The sequence below is a fragment of the Saccostrea echinata genome, unplaced genomic scaffold, assembly GCF_033153115.1.
Source record: "Saccostrea echinata isolate AGI-Se365-2 ecotype Australia unplaced genomic scaffold, CSIRO_AGI_Sech_v1 ptg000001l, whole genome shotgun sequence".
NCBI lineage: Eukaryota > Metazoa > Mollusca > Bivalvia > Ostreida > Ostreidae > Saccostrea > Saccostrea echinata.
The window spans coordinates 23,331,721-23,352,822 of record NW_026889750.1 but is presented as its reverse complement, the minus strand read 5'-3'; the positions used below and the strand labels follow the sequence as shown (position 1 = coordinate 23,352,822).

General features: G+C 35.1%; 1 protein-coding gene across 1 annotated transcript in view; it reads right to left on the bottom strand.

The window, feature by feature from the left end:
- Nucleotides 1-21,102, bottom strand: part of LOC133195970 (uncharacterized) — a 46,119-nt gene that overhangs the window by 20,945 nt on the left and 4,072 nt on the right. The window contains exons 4-26 of the mRNA XM_061331961.1: nucleotides 20,563-20,755; nucleotides 18,955-19,211; nucleotides 15,609-15,828; nucleotides 15,121-15,372; nucleotides 13,700-13,834; nucleotides 13,330-13,533; nucleotides 12,792-13,043; nucleotides 12,248-12,458; nucleotides 11,581-11,747; nucleotides 10,653-10,817; nucleotides 7,159-7,278; nucleotides 6,285-6,413; nucleotides 5,715-5,837; nucleotides 5,496-5,615; nucleotides 5,137-5,388; nucleotides 4,850-4,978; nucleotides 4,590-4,715; nucleotides 3,871-4,020; nucleotides 3,277-3,399; nucleotides 2,855-3,106; nucleotides 2,562-2,684; nucleotides 784-2,322; nucleotides 435-559 (exon numbers count right to left, since the gene is read on the bottom strand). Coding sequence (XP_061187945.1) covers nucleotides 435-559; nucleotides 784-2,322; nucleotides 2,562-2,684; nucleotides 2,855-3,106; nucleotides 3,277-3,399; nucleotides 3,871-4,020; nucleotides 4,590-4,715; nucleotides 4,850-4,978; nucleotides 5,137-5,388; nucleotides 5,496-5,615; nucleotides 5,715-5,837; nucleotides 6,285-6,413; nucleotides 7,159-7,278; nucleotides 10,653-10,817; nucleotides 11,581-11,747; nucleotides 12,248-12,458; nucleotides 12,792-13,043; nucleotides 13,330-13,533; nucleotides 13,700-13,834; nucleotides 15,121-15,372; nucleotides 15,609-15,828; nucleotides 18,955-19,211; nucleotides 20,563-20,755 — 5,367 coding nt within the window. The remainder of the gene's footprint in view (nucleotides 1-434; nucleotides 560-783; nucleotides 2,323-2,561; nucleotides 2,685-2,854; nucleotides 3,107-3,276; nucleotides 3,400-3,870; nucleotides 4,021-4,589; nucleotides 4,716-4,849; nucleotides 4,979-5,136; nucleotides 5,389-5,495; nucleotides 5,616-5,714; nucleotides 5,838-6,284; nucleotides 6,414-7,158; nucleotides 7,279-10,652; nucleotides 10,818-11,580; nucleotides 11,748-12,247; nucleotides 12,459-12,791; nucleotides 13,044-13,329; nucleotides 13,534-13,699; nucleotides 13,835-15,120; nucleotides 15,373-15,608; nucleotides 15,829-18,954; nucleotides 19,212-20,562; nucleotides 20,756-21,102) is intronic.

Sequence of the window (21,102 nt, the reverse complement as noted above, 5' to 3'; positions counted from 1 at the left end):
GACGGACATGGCAAAAACTATATGCCACCGAATCTTCGATTACGGGGGCATAAAAATTCACTCATCATCTACTAGCACAACCAAACAAAAATGCAGAAAACAGTGAATTATTAGGAATTTTCAAAATCTAAGGGCCATAACTTTTGTAAAAATGGCCAATCAACATGTAACTCAAACTTGATCCGTATGTCACCAATTGATCAATAAAGTCACCAATATCAAGAAACAAAGCAAAAATTACCTCATTATCTAAAAACATAGCAAAAAAAAGTCCAGAAAACTGTGAGAAAATGATGGACAGAAAGAGGTAACACTATATGCCTTGGCTATTTCATAGAAAGTGCATAAAAATTACTTCTGGTCCTTGGTTAAAAATATTTCTTACCGGGAAATGACTTTACCAATTACAGAGAATAAGAAATAAACTGACTCACATATATCTGTCTGCTGATTGAACAGCCACACATGAATCCTATTGGGTTAAACACAACTGCCTGTAAAGCATCATCTCCTGTGCTGGCTAAATAGTCACCATGCACTGATCCATAAGGTAGCAGTACTGTAAGTATATCACCATATTAGAATCAGGATTTATGGGAATTCTACATACCAAGTATTATTTTGAGTTGACTTAGAATATTTTACTCAGATACTGTTTATTGACCAGATGATTATTCTAAGATACTACTGGCATGATTCTGAATTTTATCATTAGTTTGAAGTCAGAATTGGTATAAAATGCACAGGTCATAATGCATTTTAAAGGATTACAGTTCAACTTACAGGTTTCTACGGTTGGCTGTGTAGAAGTTGGCCTTGGTGTAGTTGAAGTGAGAGCTGAACTCAATAAAACTGCCATAGTTGTAGAACTCCCTCTTGTTGAGGTTGTTGACAATTCAGTCATTAAGGATGTTGTTGCAGGCTGCTGAGCTGTAGTAGTTGTAGGCAGCTGTGTTGTAGTGGCAGTTGTAAGCAGCTGAGTTGTTGTGGTAGTTGTAGGCTGCTGAGTTGTAGTGGTAGTTGTAGGCAGCTGTGTTGTAGTGGTAGTTGTAGGCAGCTGTGTTGTAGTGGTAGTTGTAGGCAGCTGAGATGTAGTGGTAGTTGTAGGCTGCTGAGTTGAAGTAGTTGTAGGCTGCTGAGTTGTAGTGGTAGTTGTAGGCAGCTGTGTTGTAGAGGTAGTTGTAGGCAGATGTGTTGTAGAGGTAGTTGTAGGCAGCTGTTTTGTAGAGGTAGTTGTAGGCAGCTGAGTTGTAGTGGTAGTTGTAGGCAGCTGTGTTGTAGTGGTAGTTGTAGGCTGCTGAGTTGTAGTGGTAGTTATAGGCTGCTGAGTTGTAGTGGTAGTTGTAGGCTGCTGAGTTGAAGTAGTTGTAGGCTGCTGAGTTGTGATGGTAGTTGTGGGTTGCTGAGTTGTAGTGGTAGTTGTAGGCAGATGAGTTGTCGAAGTAATTTTAGGCTGCTGAGTTGTAGTGGTAGTTGTGGGTTGATGAGTTGTAGTGCTTGTTGTAGGCAGCTGAGTTGTAGTGGTAGTTGTAGGCAGCTGAGTTGTAGTGGTAGTTGTAGGCTGCTGAGATGTAGTGGTAGTTGTAGGCAGCTGAGTTGTAGTGGTAGTTGTAAGCAGCTGTGTTGTAGTGGTAGTTGTAGGCTGCTGAGATGTAGTGGTAGTTGTAGGCTGCTGAGTTGTAGTGGTAGTTGTAGGCTGCTGAGTTGAAGTAGTTGTAGGCTGCTGAGTTGTAGTGGTAGTTGTAGGCTGCTGAGTTGTAGTGGAAGTTATAGGCTGCTGAGTTGTAGTAGGCTGCTGAGTTGTAGTGGTAGTTGTAGGCTGCTGTGTTGTAGTGGTAGTTGTAGGCTGCTGAGTTGTAGTGGAAGTTATAGGCTGCTGAGTTGTAGTAGGCTGCTGAGTTGTAGTGGTAGTTGTAGGCTGCTGTGTTGTAGTGGTAGTTGTTGGCAACTGTGTTGTAGTGGCAGGCTGCTGTGTTGTAGTGGTAGTTGTAGGCAGCTGTGTGGTAGTAATAGTTGTAGGCTGTTGAGTTGTAGTGGTAGTTGTAGGCAGCTGAGTTGTCGAAGTAGTTGCAGGCTGCTGAGTTGTAGTAGTTGTTGTAAGCTGCTGAGTTGTAGTGGTAGTTGTAGACTGCTGAGTTGTAGAGGTAGCTACTGCAGTTTGCTGGGTTGTACTTACACTTATTGTTGTAGTTATAATAAGATCACAAGTCTTGCCATCACTAGCCAGGTTATAACCTTGATTACAGTAACAGAAGTAACTCCCCTCTGTGTTACTACAGGCCTGGCTACAGTTGTGGTTGTTAGTTGCACATTCATTTACATCTGTAAACAAATCATTCTGAACAGTTGTAAAATAATGACTAGTTGCCAATGTACATTCAATTACATGTATGTTTCAAACTTTAAGATCAGTGCATACTCAAAACTTATAATGTTTTTATGGCAAATTTTCAGTGTATTTTTAAGGAAAACTTTTATGTTTTTCACATGTAAACTTTCATTTTTTAGATAAGCTTTCATGTTTTAGGTAAATTGAAATTTTAACCATGACGAATGAGAACCTTGACAGGAGAATCCATCTGACTTCAGCTCAAATCCAGATCTACAAGAACAGTTGTAGCTTCCTTCTGTATTTGTGCACAGTTGATGACAACTAGCCTGGCCATCACTGCATTCATCAACATCTAGGAACATGATAATCAAGCAAACATTAAAAAATCATCACAGCTGTTAAAACTAGACAAGCTTTAGTTGCATTTTCTACACTAAGCTACTGTAAACTAATTTATAATTTTCTTCAAAAACATTTAAAAAGTGAGTCAATTTATTTCATCAAGACAAATTGTTGCCATACCTTGACAGCCACCACTTTGGTTACTCTGAAATCCTGAATCACATTTACACAAATAGGAACCTTCAATATCTACACATATTTGGGTAGCATTACATGGCCTGTTCAAACATTCATTGATGTTAAGCTCACACTGTGTTCCTGTCCATCCTGGCAGACAATGACAACCAATCAGGGGATCACATGATGAGGCTCCTACCCCACAGTTACAAGGGGTGGTACAATTTGCTCCCCAGGTGTTGGTTACACTGCAACCTGAGGGAAAAAAAATATTGGCTGTGATACTTTTTAAGTGTTACAGCACACAATCTAATCAAAAATAAAAATAATTAAATTGTGAACAAAGGTTGAAATTTCCATGAAAATATAACAGAAATGAAACAATACTTCAAATTTTCATGTTTTTCATCATAAAAAATGTTTACTTTCACATGTTTTGTGATCAGTTGTCAGTTTGTATCCATCAGAACAATCACAATAGAAGCTACCACTGACATCATTACAGATGTGGGAACAGCCAGAAATGTTGGTCACACACTCATTGATATCTGCAACATCAACATTGATATCTACAACATCAACTGATATCAGATTCAATACATAAAATCTTAATAACTGTATCAATGATGGTTTTGGCCCCACCCCTCATGCCCCAGGGATGTAAAGACCATGAAATTCACAATTTATGTTCCCCATTACCTATAGATGAAATACCATTGTTGATTAAAATTGGTTCAGGTAGGAGGAGTAGTGTTTTAAAAGTATTTCACAGAAATTTCTATTTTTAGTAACCATAGCAACATCATTCACTCAAATCAAAAACCAATTCAAAGAATGATATATCTTAGTGTAGTCTACTTGTATGCAAAGTTACATTGAAATCAGACCAAAACTGTAGGAGAAAAATTGTTTACAGACAGACAACTAGACAGACGGACGAGGGACACCTTACTATCACAAACGCTCTTTTGGTCTTTAACCAGCAGAGCTAAAATGATATTTGAAAACTGATATCTTACTTGTACAAAGTAAGTATCCTGAAGCATTGACCTGGAGGTCATATCCATGATCACAGAAACAATAGGCTACATTGGAGGAGTTGACGGTACATCCTCCATGAGTTGTGTCACAGGTTTCATCCACACTAGCTCCAAGACAGGGATTTCTGGCTACAAACCACAAATACAAACACTAGAATACCATTACACTGCACAACCTTCTAAAAGGTAATACGACAAAGAATATTTAAAACAATTTCTTTGCACCTTTATAAAACTACTGGTCTCTCGACAATTTTCCAGGCATTTATGGACAGAATGATATAAAGTAGAGATGAGGGACTGGGATGCAATTTTTCCTTTATGTATGAATACCACTTACATTTCAGATATTCTCCTGTCATCTCTTCTCTGATATCTAACACAACAGGTATAATAATGATATCAGATATCATACTTACATTTCACCAATGTTCTTCTGTTGTCCTGTACCTCACACTCAATTTAACAGATATGATCTTACAAATCACACATCTTCTCCTGCATCATATACATGTAACTCATATCCAGTATTACAGGTACATGAGTGTTATCAAATATCATGCTTACATGTTCTCCTGTTTTCTTGTGGATAATATCCAATATAACAGGTGATATCATACTTTCACACATGTTCTCCTCTCTGTATATAGGTGGTATTCAATGCATGTGTAACAGGTGATATCAGATATCATACTTACATTTCACACATGTTCTCCTGTCGTCTTGTAGCTGATATCCAATATAACAGGTACAATAATAACTCCCTACAGTGTTGTGACAATTCTGGTTACAGGAATCTATCCCTTCTCCACATTCATCAATATCTGGAAATCAATAGAACTTTTTAAAAGTTTGTACTATTTCAATACTGCCTACAGTTTTAAAAATTGATAAATTATATACCCCTGATAATCATCCCCCATGACTGAAGTCTTTACTATAAATGATATAAATCTACCTTCACATGCCCCAGAGGAGGTATTTCTCTGGTAACCCACTTGACATGGACAGAGGAATGAACCTGGTATGTCCTGACAGCTCTCTGTGGAGGTACAGTTATGGAGGGCTGAGCTACACTCATCCACATCTACAGAAAAAGAAACATTTGATGTTTAGACTAGGAGAAATTTTAAGTTTTAAATCAAAAAACTGAAAGATCAGAATCTGGATTTAGCTTACTCATATTACCATGATACAAGTATGATGAAGAGGACTACTGACACACAAAACAAAGCTATTTCTTACTTTGACAGATTTGTGAAGCATTTCTCTGGTATCCACTGACACACTGACAGCTGTAGGATCCTGGGTTGTCTACACACACCTCTGTAGCTGAACACAAACTTGGATCCCCACATTCATTGATGTTAGTGTCACACAGGGTTCCTGTCCAACCAGTCTTACAAACACACCCTCTTACACTGTCACAACGCAAAGCATTCTGGGAACAGTCACATGATTTGTTGCAATTGTACCCCCAGTGCAGGGAATCACAACCTTTAAAGAATCATTCACTGACAAGTTTAACTTCACAAACAAAAGGCACAATACTGTGATATGAACTTACTTAGCAAAAAACATCTTGACAAAAAAAATGGCAGTACCTGTGCAAGAAACTTGGTCATTTTGCAGCTTGTAACCAACGAAACAACTACATGTAAAACTGCCGTCAGTGTTTGAACACACTTGGGGACATGTGCCACTATTCTGACATTCATTCACATCTACAATTGCAACATAAAAACACATAATTTAAAGCTTCATATTACATCTACAGATTTGCTGAAAAACTTAAGATTTTTCTTCTTCAAAACTTGACTCACCAGTACAATTCTGTCCATCTGGCAGCAGACTGTAACCTTGGTAACAGAAGCAATATGGAGAACCTGTGTTGTTGACAGAACATCCTTGACTACAGTTCATACTGGTGCAGGACTGCTGTGGATCTGTAACATAACAGCAAATATGTTGAATGAACATTTTGTACTTAAATGTTCCTTAGAGAACTTTTGATTTCACAATCACTTCTAAATTAAAAATAAGATAGACTCTACAGTCTCCCGTGCAATGCTATGGACCTTTCTTATTATAAAGGTACATCTTCATTTTAAAATCTTTTCATTATCAGTAAGAATAGTTATACATTTTGAAAGATTGTTTAATTTATAGCATTTACATACAAAAACGTAATACATGTATGTTTTGTGAACTATTACATTGCCCATTGTAGCCTAACACAAGAGAAATAACCTATACATTGACTTTGTGAAGTATAAAGTTTTAACATTGTGAAAACTTTCAATGAAGAACTTTGAATGGACAGACGAAATTGATTTTTGTTCCCACAGGTTTCTAAACCAGGGATATACAAAAATTCTGCCAATGACACTTACTTTGTATAATACAGGAGAATCCATCTGACTGGAGAGAATAGCCATCAACACAGGAACAATTGTAATAACCTACAGCATTCACACAGAGTTGTTGGCAGTTACTGGTTCCTTCTGTACACTCATCAATGTCTGGAAAATACAGATCAAAACTCAATATTTTTATATTATAGGACTTGAGTGAATAATCTGACATTAATTGTTTAAAATAGAATTTGGTCTTGTGTCTAATATATGTATTAAATGTGTATACTAATATGAACATGCAAAACAAACTATTTATTTCTTAGAAACAGAATCCACTCTCTTTGACACAGTGATCCCAAAATCAAATAAGTGATCTCCATTCCTCAAATCAAATTGATCATATTGTACACATGAACATCCAACCTGATGATATTTATTACTATGTGGAAACCAGACAGAAGGACAGATGGAAAATGTACATTAGTTAAAACCCCCCACCCCCAACCCCCATCAATGGCAGGGATATATAAATAACAATACAGTCAAAGCTCGTTATCTCGAACCTGATGGGACCCAGAAAATACTTCGAGATATCCGAGGGTTCGAGATATCCAGGGTAAAATACTTAAGGAATAAGCGATTGGGATTTCCAAATCACTTCAACATATCCATGGTATTCAAGATATCAGTGTTCAAGATACCGAAGTTCAACTGTATTTAAATCACAATTATCATATTATAAATAAAGTACTGTTTTAAAATACATCATTTTTTAGTACTTTAATACCCACTCTATATTTAAGGAGAAAAAAAAATCTTTGATTGCTTTGATTTAATCAAATACCAAAATTTGATATGAATTAACTTAAGTCCTAAGTTCCTTTTTCTTAATATCTAAATTAATTATCACCTAAACATGATGTCCCTGCTGATCTGTATCCTTGATAACATGAGCAGGAGTAACTTCCCTCTGTGTTTGTACAGATCTGGATACAGCCATTCACAGAATTGTTGGAGCATTCATCTACATCTGTAAGAATCATCAAATCCAATCTAAATAATTAATTCCAAGTTAAGCTCCTTTAACTCATCATTTCTTAGGCTTGTTTAAGTTCATACTCGATATCTAATGACCTTGACTTATAGTCACTATTTAAATCCATTAAAGAAAATCTGGAACACACAAGTTTCTATTGATTCAGTATGCAGTTTTTATCTAGGCCATGTTGCTAAATCATGACCCAGATGGAAAAAAGAGGCTCACTGCCACAATGCTCACCTGAGTAACTTAAGCCCTGCTATTCTTCATCAGATTTTTAAAAGTTTTTAAAATTGACCCTAATGTTATAGCTCCACCATAACTATAAGGGGTTTCTGAATCCACATACCATGGGGATGCTTCAATATCAATATGACTAAAATAGCTTTGCAGTTATGGAGAAGAAAATTCTCTTCCTGTATACATGCGTTATGTAAAATTTGATCCTGATTTTAGCCAACTCTAACCCTGGATCCATAATTTAAAACCAAAAAAAAATTAAATTCAGGCATGAGAATGTCTGCAAATTAATGTCTTTTGTGTTTCTATAGACTTTTTGATTTTTTTTTAAATTTAGTTCCATGCAAAACTTTGATCCTCTAGTATGGCCCCAACCTAACCACAGGGCCATGAGTTGAATAGTTTGGAATCTTCACCACCTCAGGAAGCCTTCATATAAGCTTCATCTTTTCTAGTCCAGTGGTTCTTCAGAAGAAAATATTTTTTGAAGAAATTTACTAAATATTTCAATCAGAAACTTTCATATGATGTATTTGTCTGTTGTTTAGGCAAAACATTGGGTCATATTATGCAACCTTTGAAGTACCATATATACTCGCCTATAAGTCGTTTTTTTTTTTCAGTTAAATTTTAGTCCAAAAATCTATGTCCGACTTATAGGGTGAGTCATAAAAAGATAGGTATTTTTCTGGAGGGCTAAATGTAGTATTTTCGTAACATTTCTGACAATTATCAGGATATTTTATATCATTTATGTATTCTAAGATTATGCATTGACACACGTTAAAGTACATTTAGTATTTACATATTTTAATAACTTTCTTTAAATCTTATTTTTTTAATGATTTAAAATTACATATCAGCGCCATTTCTTAAAATGTAAATTGAAACCAGGTTAGAAGATCTGAGCATTGATTTGAACTTGTCAGTTGGTTCTGGCAGAAAGTTGTACCGACTTATAAGCGGGTCAATGGCAAATCCCTCCAAACTAACCTCAAAAAATACAACTGACTTATAGGCAAGTATATACAGTATGATCAGCATATTTTTCTCAACTATCAATTATATTTAACTTGTTTACTATACAGTAAAACTTGGTTATAGTGAAGTCCTGGGGACCTGTGAATTTACTTCATTATATCCATATTTTGTTATATTGGATTCCGTATAACGAATCTGTTAAAGTATCCATAATGAATTCGCAACAGGCATCTTTTCCTTCAAGTATGACTACCAAATATGTTCTGGGAGGTATTAAAGAAAAAAGTTTATTTGAATACTAAATATTTCTGAGGAATGGAATTTCAAATCTAAATACTTAATATTTATAAAAAAAAAAAAATGGTGTCAGTTTTATATTTTGAAGTTTAAGATATTGAGAATTCGCTTCAAAAGATGTAATTTTCAATATTTTTAACCTCTATGGGACAGAAAATCAGTTTGCTATATCCGTAAAATTAATTCATTATATCAGAGTTCGTTATAACCATAGTATTTTCCTAGGATTTGTTAAGAATTTCGCTGGGGATTCAAAAAAACTTTGCTATATACGTGAATTTGCTATATACATGTTCTAAACGAGTTTTAATGTATGTATAGGAGAAGAAATAAGATTTTTTCATATACATTCCTATGTAAAATTCTGATCCCCCATGGAAGCACCATTCCCCCCCCCCCCCTTCAATGATTAGAAAAAATCTTGAATCTACACTATGTAATGAAGGTTTCACTTAATTTTCAATTTTTTTTGGCCCAATGGTTCTTGAGAAGATTCAAGAATTTTTAAAAGATGCCACTAATTTTTCTTTAATTATTAATTATTTAAACAAACTTTAATCCCCTTCATTCAAGGATCTTTTGTGGCAAGTTTGCTTGAAATTGGCCCAGTGGTTCTGGAGAAGAAGCCGAAAATGTGAAAAAATTACGGAGGGTCAGGCAGACAGCTAGAAAGACAGTCGGCAGACAAAATGTGATCAGAAAAACTCACTTGAGCTTTCAGCTCAGGTGAGCTAAAAACTGAAAGAATCTGGGGGGATAAGACGAGCCATGTGCCCATGCCCATTTTTCGGCTATGCAAGAACATTTATTGGAAAAAATCTCTCAATTGTTCGAATTTACTTAAGCATTTTAATGTTTACCGTAGTTTTCAAAATGATATTTATATTCTAAACAAGCTAAACAGTTGACTTTCATTTACTGTCACAAATGTCTAACATGGATAAGGACTTCTATTAATTAATCTGCATATTGAGTGTTTACACTTACTGTGGAGATATTATAAAAATGTTAACATCGTATATAATGATAATGGTGATCTAGAAGCGCTTTTATTTAAAATAAATAAAACGGGAATAAAAGTATTCAAATATCTATTATAATTTTTATCCGGCATTTTAAATCATTCACTGTAAATAAGTTCATTACTACATGTATATATTTTATTTCCAGTGAAAAATATGTTATTCCTATAGACATTTTTTATAAAGTAAAACAAAATTAAAAAAAAAAAAAAAAAAAAAAAAAAAAAAAAAATCAGAGCATGACTCGAACACTTTCCTCAATAAACGTCCCTTTAAAGAGCTCCTCGCTAACCACTAGACCACGGAATCACACTAACATGTTCATTTAAATAGCATACAGTTCTCTATATTTAGCAAGCGTTTTTGGACTTAGAATTTTTTAAGACCACTGTGAAAATTTATGTAAGTTAACTTAATTTTTTATGTAGAGTGGGTCTTCATACAAAATTTTTGCAAGTGTAAAAAGCAACATCTTTCCATTGCCTTTCATTAATCGTTCTCAAAAAAATGGTACGATGACCCACTCTATTTAAAAAAAGTAGTTATATCATCCAATTTATGTCAGTTTCTGTGAAAATTGAGCGTGATGCCATTTTGTTGTGTTAATCAGAATCATTTTCGCTGTTACAGTATTCAGGTTTTGTCAAATTTATATGCAAATGGTAATAAGCATTACATTAATTCAACAAAAAGTGAAATTTTTGTAAAATGAATTTATTGATTTTTTATCGATCGTTATGTAGGCATATGGCTCGGCTTATCCCCCCAGTTTCTTTACTCCTCACAGGTGCTTTACATTTAAAAAGGATTCCAAAATTTTTATACCTAAACATTTGAAAGACTCTGTTATCTGGTATCCTTGAGGACAGTTTTCACACTTGAATGCCCTTCCTGTTGACTGGTGCTCAACTGCTGGATTGTCTGTACAGTTACTGAGGGGATCACATGGGGAACCAGCACAACCATCAATATCAGTTTCACATGAGTTACCTATTAAAGCAAACTTTTCTCTTTATTGCCATCTTTACAAACTCCAAAGGAAACAATTCTGTAGGACAATTCAAACAAGCAATGGAATTTAAAAACCTTAGCTACCCTAAACAAGACTTATATTCCCAGTACATTACTACAGTCAAACTCAAAGTCAATGTGACCGAGAAAAAACTTCTCAATATCTGATGATTCGAGATACATGTATTAATAAAATACTTAAAGAATAAGTGGTTGGGACTTCCAGATCACTTCAACATATCCATGGTATTTGAGATGTCAGTGTTCAATGACCAAAGTTCACCTGTATTACACTTCCATCCCCAAAATAAATTGTTGCTTTTTTTGCTTTACCAGTAAAATTACCAAGTGTAAATGTTGTTGGGAGGTAAATGGAACAGCCCACTTAGCTATAAAATACTGCACATTTATCAGCGGTTTTAGGAATACACATCAGTGGTAAGGTTAATGCAGGCCTAATTAAATGACATCTCTAATCTAATTTATATAATAATAATACATATAGTCTTAGTATGGTGATTCCATTCTATACTTTCCCCACCAACTACGACGAAATACATACATGTACATGCAATTAAATGCTCATGGAATACGTGTTGCTGCAGATGATCTACTTTTTGAAAGTTTGACACCTGCCAGACAAACAATGGAAAAATGGAAAGATGAAGGAACAAGTGTCCCTATGGTGTCTATACTCTAATGCCAATATCTTGATCTCTTTTAAGTTTCTTCTTACACACACCTGTCCATCCAAGATCACAGGTACATGGTACAATGAAGAACGATGAGATACTGGTGCTTGTTGCTAAGGAGTTGTTACAGTTGCCATGGTTACTACAGTTATAACACTGGTACACCTGCTCATACAATACCTTGGATACTCCACTCAAAGAATCAATAGCATACAATCTGAAATATAATGTAAAATGTAATATCACATAAAGGCATCTATTGCATCACATAGCACACTTTTGGGTTGGGAGGGGGAGGCAGTCACTGAGAAATACATCGTTATTGTAACTCAAAAGTCAGAAAGCATATCTATCTAAGAATTCATGTCAGCTACAATTATGTACATATTTAAGTAATATTTCTCTTTTCTCATCAAAGTTAGGGATACCCAATAAAAAATAATGAGAAAAATACAATCATCTACAACATTTCCAAAATCCACCTCAAAATCTAGCTGATTCATTCTGGGTGTCCCAGAACTCACCCTTAATTTCTGTTCAATTCCATTAAAACCACTCAAAATTTTTTGAAGTATCTTGTAAACAGATAGGACTAAAACAGATGCAGATGAAAACATTTTCAACCCCACTAGAAGAGGTTGTAATTTAAATCTGACTTTATATGTATCAATAAATTCACAAATTATGCTACAAACTTTCATTACAGAATGAACTTACTCCACAGCATAAGGAGTCATGTCTTGTGGGGTATAGGTGTAGGAGAAGGACACATTTCCAGGTAGAGTAGCAGAGGTCACATTTACTGGACTCAGCATAACTATAGTCACATTGTCACCATTGACATCTGAGGCATTGGCCGTAATTGTGAAGCTCTGACCAACTACTGTATAGATAGAACCCAATCCATCAATGACAGGCCTAGTGTTGGCTGAAAAACGAAAGATTCAATATACTTTAGGTCACAAATGCATTGTGAATACTATTACCAATTTATTTTTATAATTTTAATACTGTATACTGGAAATTTTTGCTCCCATTTTATTTTCACCCTTTCGCCCTTGTCACAAGTGGGCGAATTTAAAACAGGGCAAATTCAAAGAAAACAGCATTGTCTTTTAATTACAACTGTGTTTGGGCAAATTTAAAATAGGGCAAAATTGTTTTCAAATGTGATAGGGCAAAAATTACCTGTATATAGTATCTGCAAAATTCAGATATCAGAAACCATATTCATGTATATAGAAACTCAGGCATTTCATACTTGCACTTCTCTCCTCTTGTAGAGCTGTCTGATAAACTATTCTAGTAATATTTGCAATGGCTTTGTTTTCCGTGGCCAGGAAGTCATAAATACAGTTAAAGTTCTGGGAACCCCCACACTCCTCCTGAGCTCGGGTTATTTCTTGTTGAGTGAAGTCCTCCATGAATATTGGTGTAAAATTTGTCTGCTGATATGAGGCACAAGTCAAGTCATGCTGATAGACAAAGAGTGACTTGTCACAATAAACTCTCCCTGCAATTAAAATCAGGTAAAACACTAAAAAATTGTAACTTAAAATATTGAAACTCAAATTCCGTCTAATTCGTATGTATACATGTTGTCAAAAAAGGATGAGAAAAGTGTCCAAGTACTGAATTTGTTGAAAGAATGAAGTAACTCTAGTTTGTTTTGTTGGCAAAATAAAACTTATCTTTCACATAGCTTGATCAGTACAAAGTATACTATCTTCTTAAATGATATCAGACAGGGAAATATTGTGCTTGTTTAAAAGGTAAGAATATCACCATTAAGATCTTACAGAGCTCTCCAAAGTTGTGGTAGATTTCCTTCTCTGTTGAGTTTGAAGGAAGAAAAGTTCCATTAGGAGTCTTCAGGTCATCATTTATGTCTCCGTTTACATTTCCCAGAAGGCCAGAGTTTGTTGTAGTCGAGGACAATGAATCTGGTATACCAGTGGTTAACTCCAACATTCCAAGATTCAAAGACATGTCAAAAGTAATACCTAAAATGTGGAAAGAAGTCATGCTGAAATCCACTAGCCTGCTTATTCACTGAAACACATCAGTGTTTATTTGAAATCAACACATATGATCATATTTCTATAAAAATCACCAAATATTTCAAAGCCATTCAAGCAGCAAAACATTTTCTCATTAAAATTGAAGTACCTGAAGGAAAGAGAATTTTTACTCTGTTAGTTCCTGTTCTTGTTATAAATATAGAATTCTCTCTGTAGTATGTAAAGGTGTCACTGGAATAGAATTGTGGGGTGATGTCTATTCTGTCTGCATATAAAATCATGCCTGAAAAAGAGAAAAATAAACAAAACCAATGAGTTTCTGTCTGAAAATAAATGGTATAAATTAAGTTGAAATACAAATTCAAAACCTAGAACAAGAAGCCCATGGGCCACAACCTTCAGCTGAGTCAATATAGCCCTGTTCTTCCTTATCAGCAGATTTTTTTTCTACATGACAGTGTATACCGTATATACTCGCCAATAAGTCAGTTGTATTTTTTGAGGTTATTTTGGATGGATTTGCCATTGACCCGCTTATAAGTCGGTACAACTTTTTGCCAGAATTGGTTGAAATTTCAAATCAATGCACTGATGTTTTAACCTGGTTTCAATTAATATTTTTAGAAATGATACCGATATTCAAATTTAAATCATTAAACAAATAAGTGATGCATACTTAAGATAAAAATAAAATTATTAAAATATGTAAATATCTGTACTTAATGTATAATCTTAGAATACAAAAATGATTATTTCTATCCAGACTTTGCTCAATGATAATCTTCGGAAATGTATATGAAATACTACATCTCGCCATCCAGAAAAATACCAATCTTTTTATGACTCGCCTGTAAGTCGGACATAGAGTTTTTGACCAAAATTAAACTCCCAAAAAACCGACTTATAGGCGAGTATACACGGTATATTCCTATGTAAAACTTTGATTCCCATTGTGGCCTAACCCAACCCCAGGGGGTCATGATTTGAACAAACTTGAATCTACACTACCTAAGGATGATTCCATAGCAATGTGTCTAGGTAATCATGACTTTACTATTCTTGAGAAGAAGATTTTTAGATTTTTGCCAATACATGTATATTCATATATAAAACCTTGATGCACCATTCTGGCCCCACCCTACCCCTGAGGGTCATGATCTGAATTAACTTGAATCTACACTTTGTAATGAAGGTTTCACATACGTTTCAACTTTTTTGGCCGTATGATTCATGAGGGGAAGATTTTTAAACGATGCTACCATTGTTTCACTAATTCTTAATTATCTCCCCTTGAAAGAGGTTGTGGCCCTTCAAATCCCCTTCACCCAAGAATCCTTTGTGGCAAGTTTGATTGAAATTGGCCCAGTGGTTCTGGAGAAGATGTCAAAAATGTGAAAAGTTTACAGATGTACAGACAGACAGATGAATGACAAAATGTGATTAGAAAAGCTCATTTGAGCTTTCAGCTCAGGTGAACAAAGAAGGCATGAACTCCTTTGAAAAACTTAAGCTCATTATCAAGACTGTATGCTTGGGGCTTAAAAGCAACAAGAAAATATCTGCACATACCTGTTTCTGCTAGATTGACTTCTACCTGAGCTTCTCCTCCATTTTTTTCCTTGAAAACAAATGCATGGAAGACTGTGGCATTTATCTTGGTTCCATTAGCATTGACAGATTGTGCTGTACGAGTCTGTATCTCCAGTAGGGTGATGTTTGTTCCTGGTTCTACCATAGTCAGCATCACATACTCTCCCAGTCCATTAAATGTATAGGTCAGACCATCCAGTGTTCTTACATGGGGGTCTCCAAAGGAAGATCCTTGGGAAGGAAAAACAAACGAAATTGAAACAGAAAATAATAGTCTTATACAAAATAATACTGCTTTGTAGTGTCACCCATAAAGCATTAGGTAAGTTAGGATTAAATAATCAGAGTATACATATTAAGAGATTTTTAAAATTTACTGTCACTTATTATAGGGGGCAGACATATGCCTTTAGCACATAAAGTCCTTTCTCTGAATCAAATGAACTCAAGTCTAACACAATCCAAACCTGATCTGAGTGGACTGTAAAATTCACAGGTATCAGAAATTCTCAGCTTCAGGAATTCACTACAAAGGTTGGACTGTATACAGCAGTAATTGTGTGGTTCTTCATCCTTCAGATTGGCCACGGCTTCATTATGTATGGGGTGCTCTGTGTAAATAAAACCAGCCTCTCTCCCAGTGCTGATCAAATTGGAATGGGTGGAGTTTCTTGAGTAACAGCATTTCTGATTGATTTCAAAAAGAAAAAAATTATACTGTGTCTTGTAATAAAATTCATATTGTCATGTAATACAAGATGTGTTTGTGAAACACTGATGCCCCCGTATGGCAGCTTATGGCGAAGGTTAAAGTTTCTCAAATGCAAGTCAAAATCCAGGCCAAAAGATAAAAAAATGTTTAATTTGAAAGCCCTAGCTGCAACTGTTCAAAAGTTATAGCGAAGGTCAAAGTTTTTTTAAAGTAAGTAAAACATCAAGGTCAAGGTCAAAGTTGTTGGTATCCAAAGGAAGGTCTTGTCAAAAGGATTACATATGTGAAGTATGAAAGCCCTAGCACCAACCATTCAAAAGTTATGGCCAAGGTTAAAGTTTTTCGAAAGTAGGTCAAACTCCTATGTCAAGGTCAAAGGGTAAAAGTGGTTGGTATCCAAAGGAAGGTCTCGTCACAAGGATTACATATGTTAAGTATGAAAGCCCTAGCACCAACCATTCAAAAATTATGGCCAAGGTTGACGTTTTTCAAAAGTAGGTCAAACTCCTCTGTCAAGGTCAAAGTGGTTGGTATCCAAAGGAAGGTGATGTCAAAAGGATTACATATGTGAAGTATGAAAGCCCTAGCACCAACCATTCAAAAGTTATGGCCAAGGTTAAAGTTTTTCAAACATAGGTCAAACTCCTAGGTCAAGGTCAAAAGGTCAAAGTTGTTGGTATCCAAACGAAGGTCTTGTCACAAGGATTACATATGTGAAGTATGAAAGCCCTAGCTCTAACCATTCAAAAGTTATGACCAAGGTTCAAGTTTTTCAAAAGTAGTCAAGGTCAAAGGGTCAAAGAGGTTGATATCCAGAGGAATGTCTTGTCACAAGGAATACACATGTGAAGTTTGAAACCCCAAGCACCAACTGTTCAAAAGTTATGGCCAAGGTTAAAGTTTTTCAAAAGTAGGTCAAACTCCAAGGTCAAGGACAAAAGGTCAAAGTTGTTGGTATCCAAAGGAAGGCCTTGTCACAAAGAATACTCATGTGAAGTTTGAAACCCCAAGCACCAACTGTTCAGAAGTTATGGCCAAGGTTAAAGTCTCATAAAATTTTTCAAAAGTGGGTCAAACTCCAAGGTCCATGTCAAAAGGTCAAGTATGATTTTACTAGGGCTGTCACGGTTCCAAAATTTTTCGGGTTGGGTCGGTTCTGTAAATTTTCTGTTTGGTTTCGGGTTTTTCGGGTCGGGTATTTACATCTATTTTAAACCTTAATTTCATGAATTCAACTTGAAAAATCTTTATTTGTTACAATAAATTTACATTGGAAACAAGTCTTCACCATGCGAACGTCTAGACATCGGTGACTTGGCCTACTGTTAGCCACAACCTGACTATTCCTGCTCGTTTTGATAGTTATCTAATACTTCCTTGACTAGTGTTTTGTCATGGAATGAAGTAGATTTCAAGTGTGATGTTTATTTATCACCATTATCGTCATCATTCCTTTGATTTCGACGCCATTTTTTGTATTGAACAGACTCTAATATATAAATCAGACCCGAACCGAAATCCGGAAAAATGGAACCGGAACCGAACCGAACAACTTGGACCACGGTTCTTGGTTATTTCGGGTACTCGTGACAGCCCTAGATGGTACCCAAAGAAAGGTCTTGTCACAAGGAATACACATGTGAAATATGAAAGTCATAGCTCCAACCAATCAAAAGTTATGGGCAAGGTTAAAGTTGACAACAGACAAACATAAAAACAGATAAACAGACAAACAGATAAACAGACAAACAGACAAACAGGACAAAAACAATATATCCCCGGGATCTTTCGATCCGGGGGCATAAAAAATTCATACAGCACTCTAAATGTATATATGACCATACCACTCTTGCAATACTGGAACTCTTTGTTGAGAACCTGGTTTGCATTAAGGTCTGACGACAATTTTGCTTGAATATCTATTTTTTATCTCTTCGTAATATATAACAAATACTGTAAACCAACTATTATTTGCATCATCTTTTATTCACAATTCGTCAGTTTAAAATTAATCCGCGACAATTAATTTCCGCGACTCAGGAAACATCCTCTAGAAATACAAAGTAAAATAAATGGTTTGCGGCGATTAATATTTGCGAGTAAATGTAGGTCGCGAAACTCACCAATATTTCTCACACGTGAATAAAAGTTGATTTACAGTAAATCATAATTATCATTATATTGTGATTTTTAAACTATTTTTAAAGTGTTTAAGTAGATATAAACACCAAAAAATTGTGATATTGGCAGTGGTAGTGATTTCTGATAGGATTATATAGCAAATAACATCTTCTGGTATCATGCACAAATGCCTGATATTAAGGTACATTAATTTTTTGTGAGGAAACTTATTAAAGCAGCAATACTTCAATAACAAATTCTTAGAAAAAACTATATATTATTAAGGAATGTGTCATCTGACCGTAACTTCTAACATTGCAAGAGAAAATTTTCTCATGATTTTGTAACATTTCTCTTTAAATTTTACATTACAAAATGATGCATCTTAATGTACTCTTAACTTGTGCCAAGTTTTGGAAAATCAATTTACACTGCAGAAGGAGTACATGTATAGTATTAAAAGCATATTGACCCAACCACTCATCCAGAATATGTAGGTCAGATAAAGCATCTGAAGCAAGTCTGGTAGTCCAAGAATGCAATCTTGGATGCAACTTCATGCAAGTTTTAGTCAGGATGAACCTGGTCCAAATTCTAATCTGTTCAAGCATCCAGATAATATAGGCCAGATTTGGTATCCAAAGCAAGTCTGGTAGTGCATGTACATCCCTTGATGCAACATCCAAACAAATTTGGTCTGAATTGGGCAAATCAACCTGCTCCTAAAATCTCTAACTCATCCAAGCATTCAGAAAATATGAGCAATATATTTAATTTCATGAAGTTGAGATACAACAACTTCTTAAAGATTCATGAATGCATTGATACTTTAACATTTGTTTTGCAGAGATATATTTACAAAGCCCATGAATGTAGACTTATTATAATTGGCTGTGTATTCTACTTAACTTCTTTAACAGTATTTCAATTAAGTCATGTGACCATGTGTCCTCCATATCCTAATATATGCATGACATTACCCTTGTCCCTGTTACGGCAGAAGGTGAAAACTTCAATACATAACAGTTGGGCTCCTTTCGGTACTGAACAAAGCGGCCATCTTTTTGTATCCTGTCTTCACTACAGGGACACTTTGTTAATTTTGTATTGGCCAAAACAACAGCCAAAAATCCTGGATTTCCAGAGTTTTGCATCCATGTAAAGCATTTTTCAGCAAAGTTTATAAAGTTGTTCATTCTGTCCAATTTATAAACCCATAGTCCTTGTTTACTTCCATCTATGTAAAAAAAAAACAATCACACACAGAAATAAAGCATGATGATTTAATACAATTCCCTTTGGCATCGTTCTATATAGAATTAATTAAGTACTTCATTATTTCTCGAGATTTAAGAGCTAGAAAGTGTTTTGCATTCATTTAACACATAATATTTTTATGCAGAATGTACACTTACACTTGATTTATATCAATTTTTTTTCTTCTTTGCAAAATGAAAATCAACAAAAACAAATTAATCATAGGATACCAAAATATTTTATGCAAAATACAAGAAGATAATAATACATATTGTACTTTTCCATGCAGCAAAACACGGTTATAGCAAAGTCCTAGAGACCTGTGAATTGACACCCCCTTGCTTCCATATGATTTTAATGGCAAAGTGCACTTCTTGGAAGTATGTAATTGAGATTCTGTGAAAGTTCCATTAAATTTCACTCAGGGGTTTAGGAGGCATTGCATTAACAAATGGGTACCCTCTTTATTGTGCATAATGGCATAGTTAATGTATACCTATGGGAAACCTAAAATACATGTCTGATAAAAATGTAAAATAGAAGGTGTACAAAGGCACTTTGTAATGAAAATTCTGTGAAAGTGTCATTAAATTTTACTCAGAGGTATAGGAGGAGTTGTGGATCAAAATGGGTACCCCAATGTTAAATCAAGAATGGCAAAGTCTATGTATAGCTATGGGAAACGCAAATATGTTTCCAATTGAAACATAAAATAGGAGTTGCAAAATGGCACTATGTAATAAAGATTCTGCCAAAATTTCATTAAATTGCATTCAGTGGTGTAAGAGGAGTTGAGGATAAGTTATGGCTAACCCCAAGTGTACCAAGAAAGGCGAACACCATGTTTCTAATGGGAAACCACAAATATCTGTCCAATTGAAATGTTAAATAGAAGGTGCACAATAGCACTATGTAATAAAAATTCTATGAAAGTCTCATTAAATTTCATTCAGTGATATAGGAGGAGTTGCAGGTAAGAGATGGGTATACCCCAAATATTATAGAAAGAATTGCAGTGTCCACATTTTGCCTTGTAGGAAACCTCAAGAATGTGTCTGATTGAAACATTTAATAGGAAATGCACAAGGCCACTATGTAATAAAGATTTTCTGAAAGTTTCATTGAAGTAAGAGTTGCAGATAAGGGGTGGGTACCCCAAAGTGTAACGGACAGATAGACAACCCCTGCATTATATATCCCCCACATTTCACACTGGGGGTATAATTAAAGAAAACAGAATATTAGTGATTTCTGTTGTGTGCAATATTACATGCTTTTCTATACACATTTTATATACAAATGCATTTTTATGAAAAATAAGTCAAACTTACTGTTATAACCATTGTTAATGACATCCTGTAGAATGTGATGGGTCAGAGAAGCAGGGTGACTGTAGAGGTCATCTGACCCACACCTGTAGCCCAGTAAGGCAGGTTTAGGAGGAATCCAGTCCATCTGTTTAAACAGAAAGGCTGCATAAGTGGTCACTCCATCACTGGCTATCAGAAGCTGGAAACTGGCATTCTATTAAAAAAATATATGTCTTTTTTAAAAAAGGTAATCAGATTTTTAAGCATGTATGATAATATTATATACAATAGAAAGCAAAGTTCTAATGAACAACTAGCAAATCTGATCATCCCTAAGCAAATGTTTCTCACAAATTTGATTGTTTTCAAACATTTAGTTATCCATGCTTTCAGAATACTGTAGATGTACATTTTTCAGTGTGGAATTAATTTATGCTACGTACCGGTCACAATTTTTTGAGGAAACTTAAAGGCAGCATCTAAGACATTAAGGCAGTTCAAGAAATCTGCGTAATTTTTTACCTGCAGATTGAACAGAAATTCTGATTCTGCTGAATTATG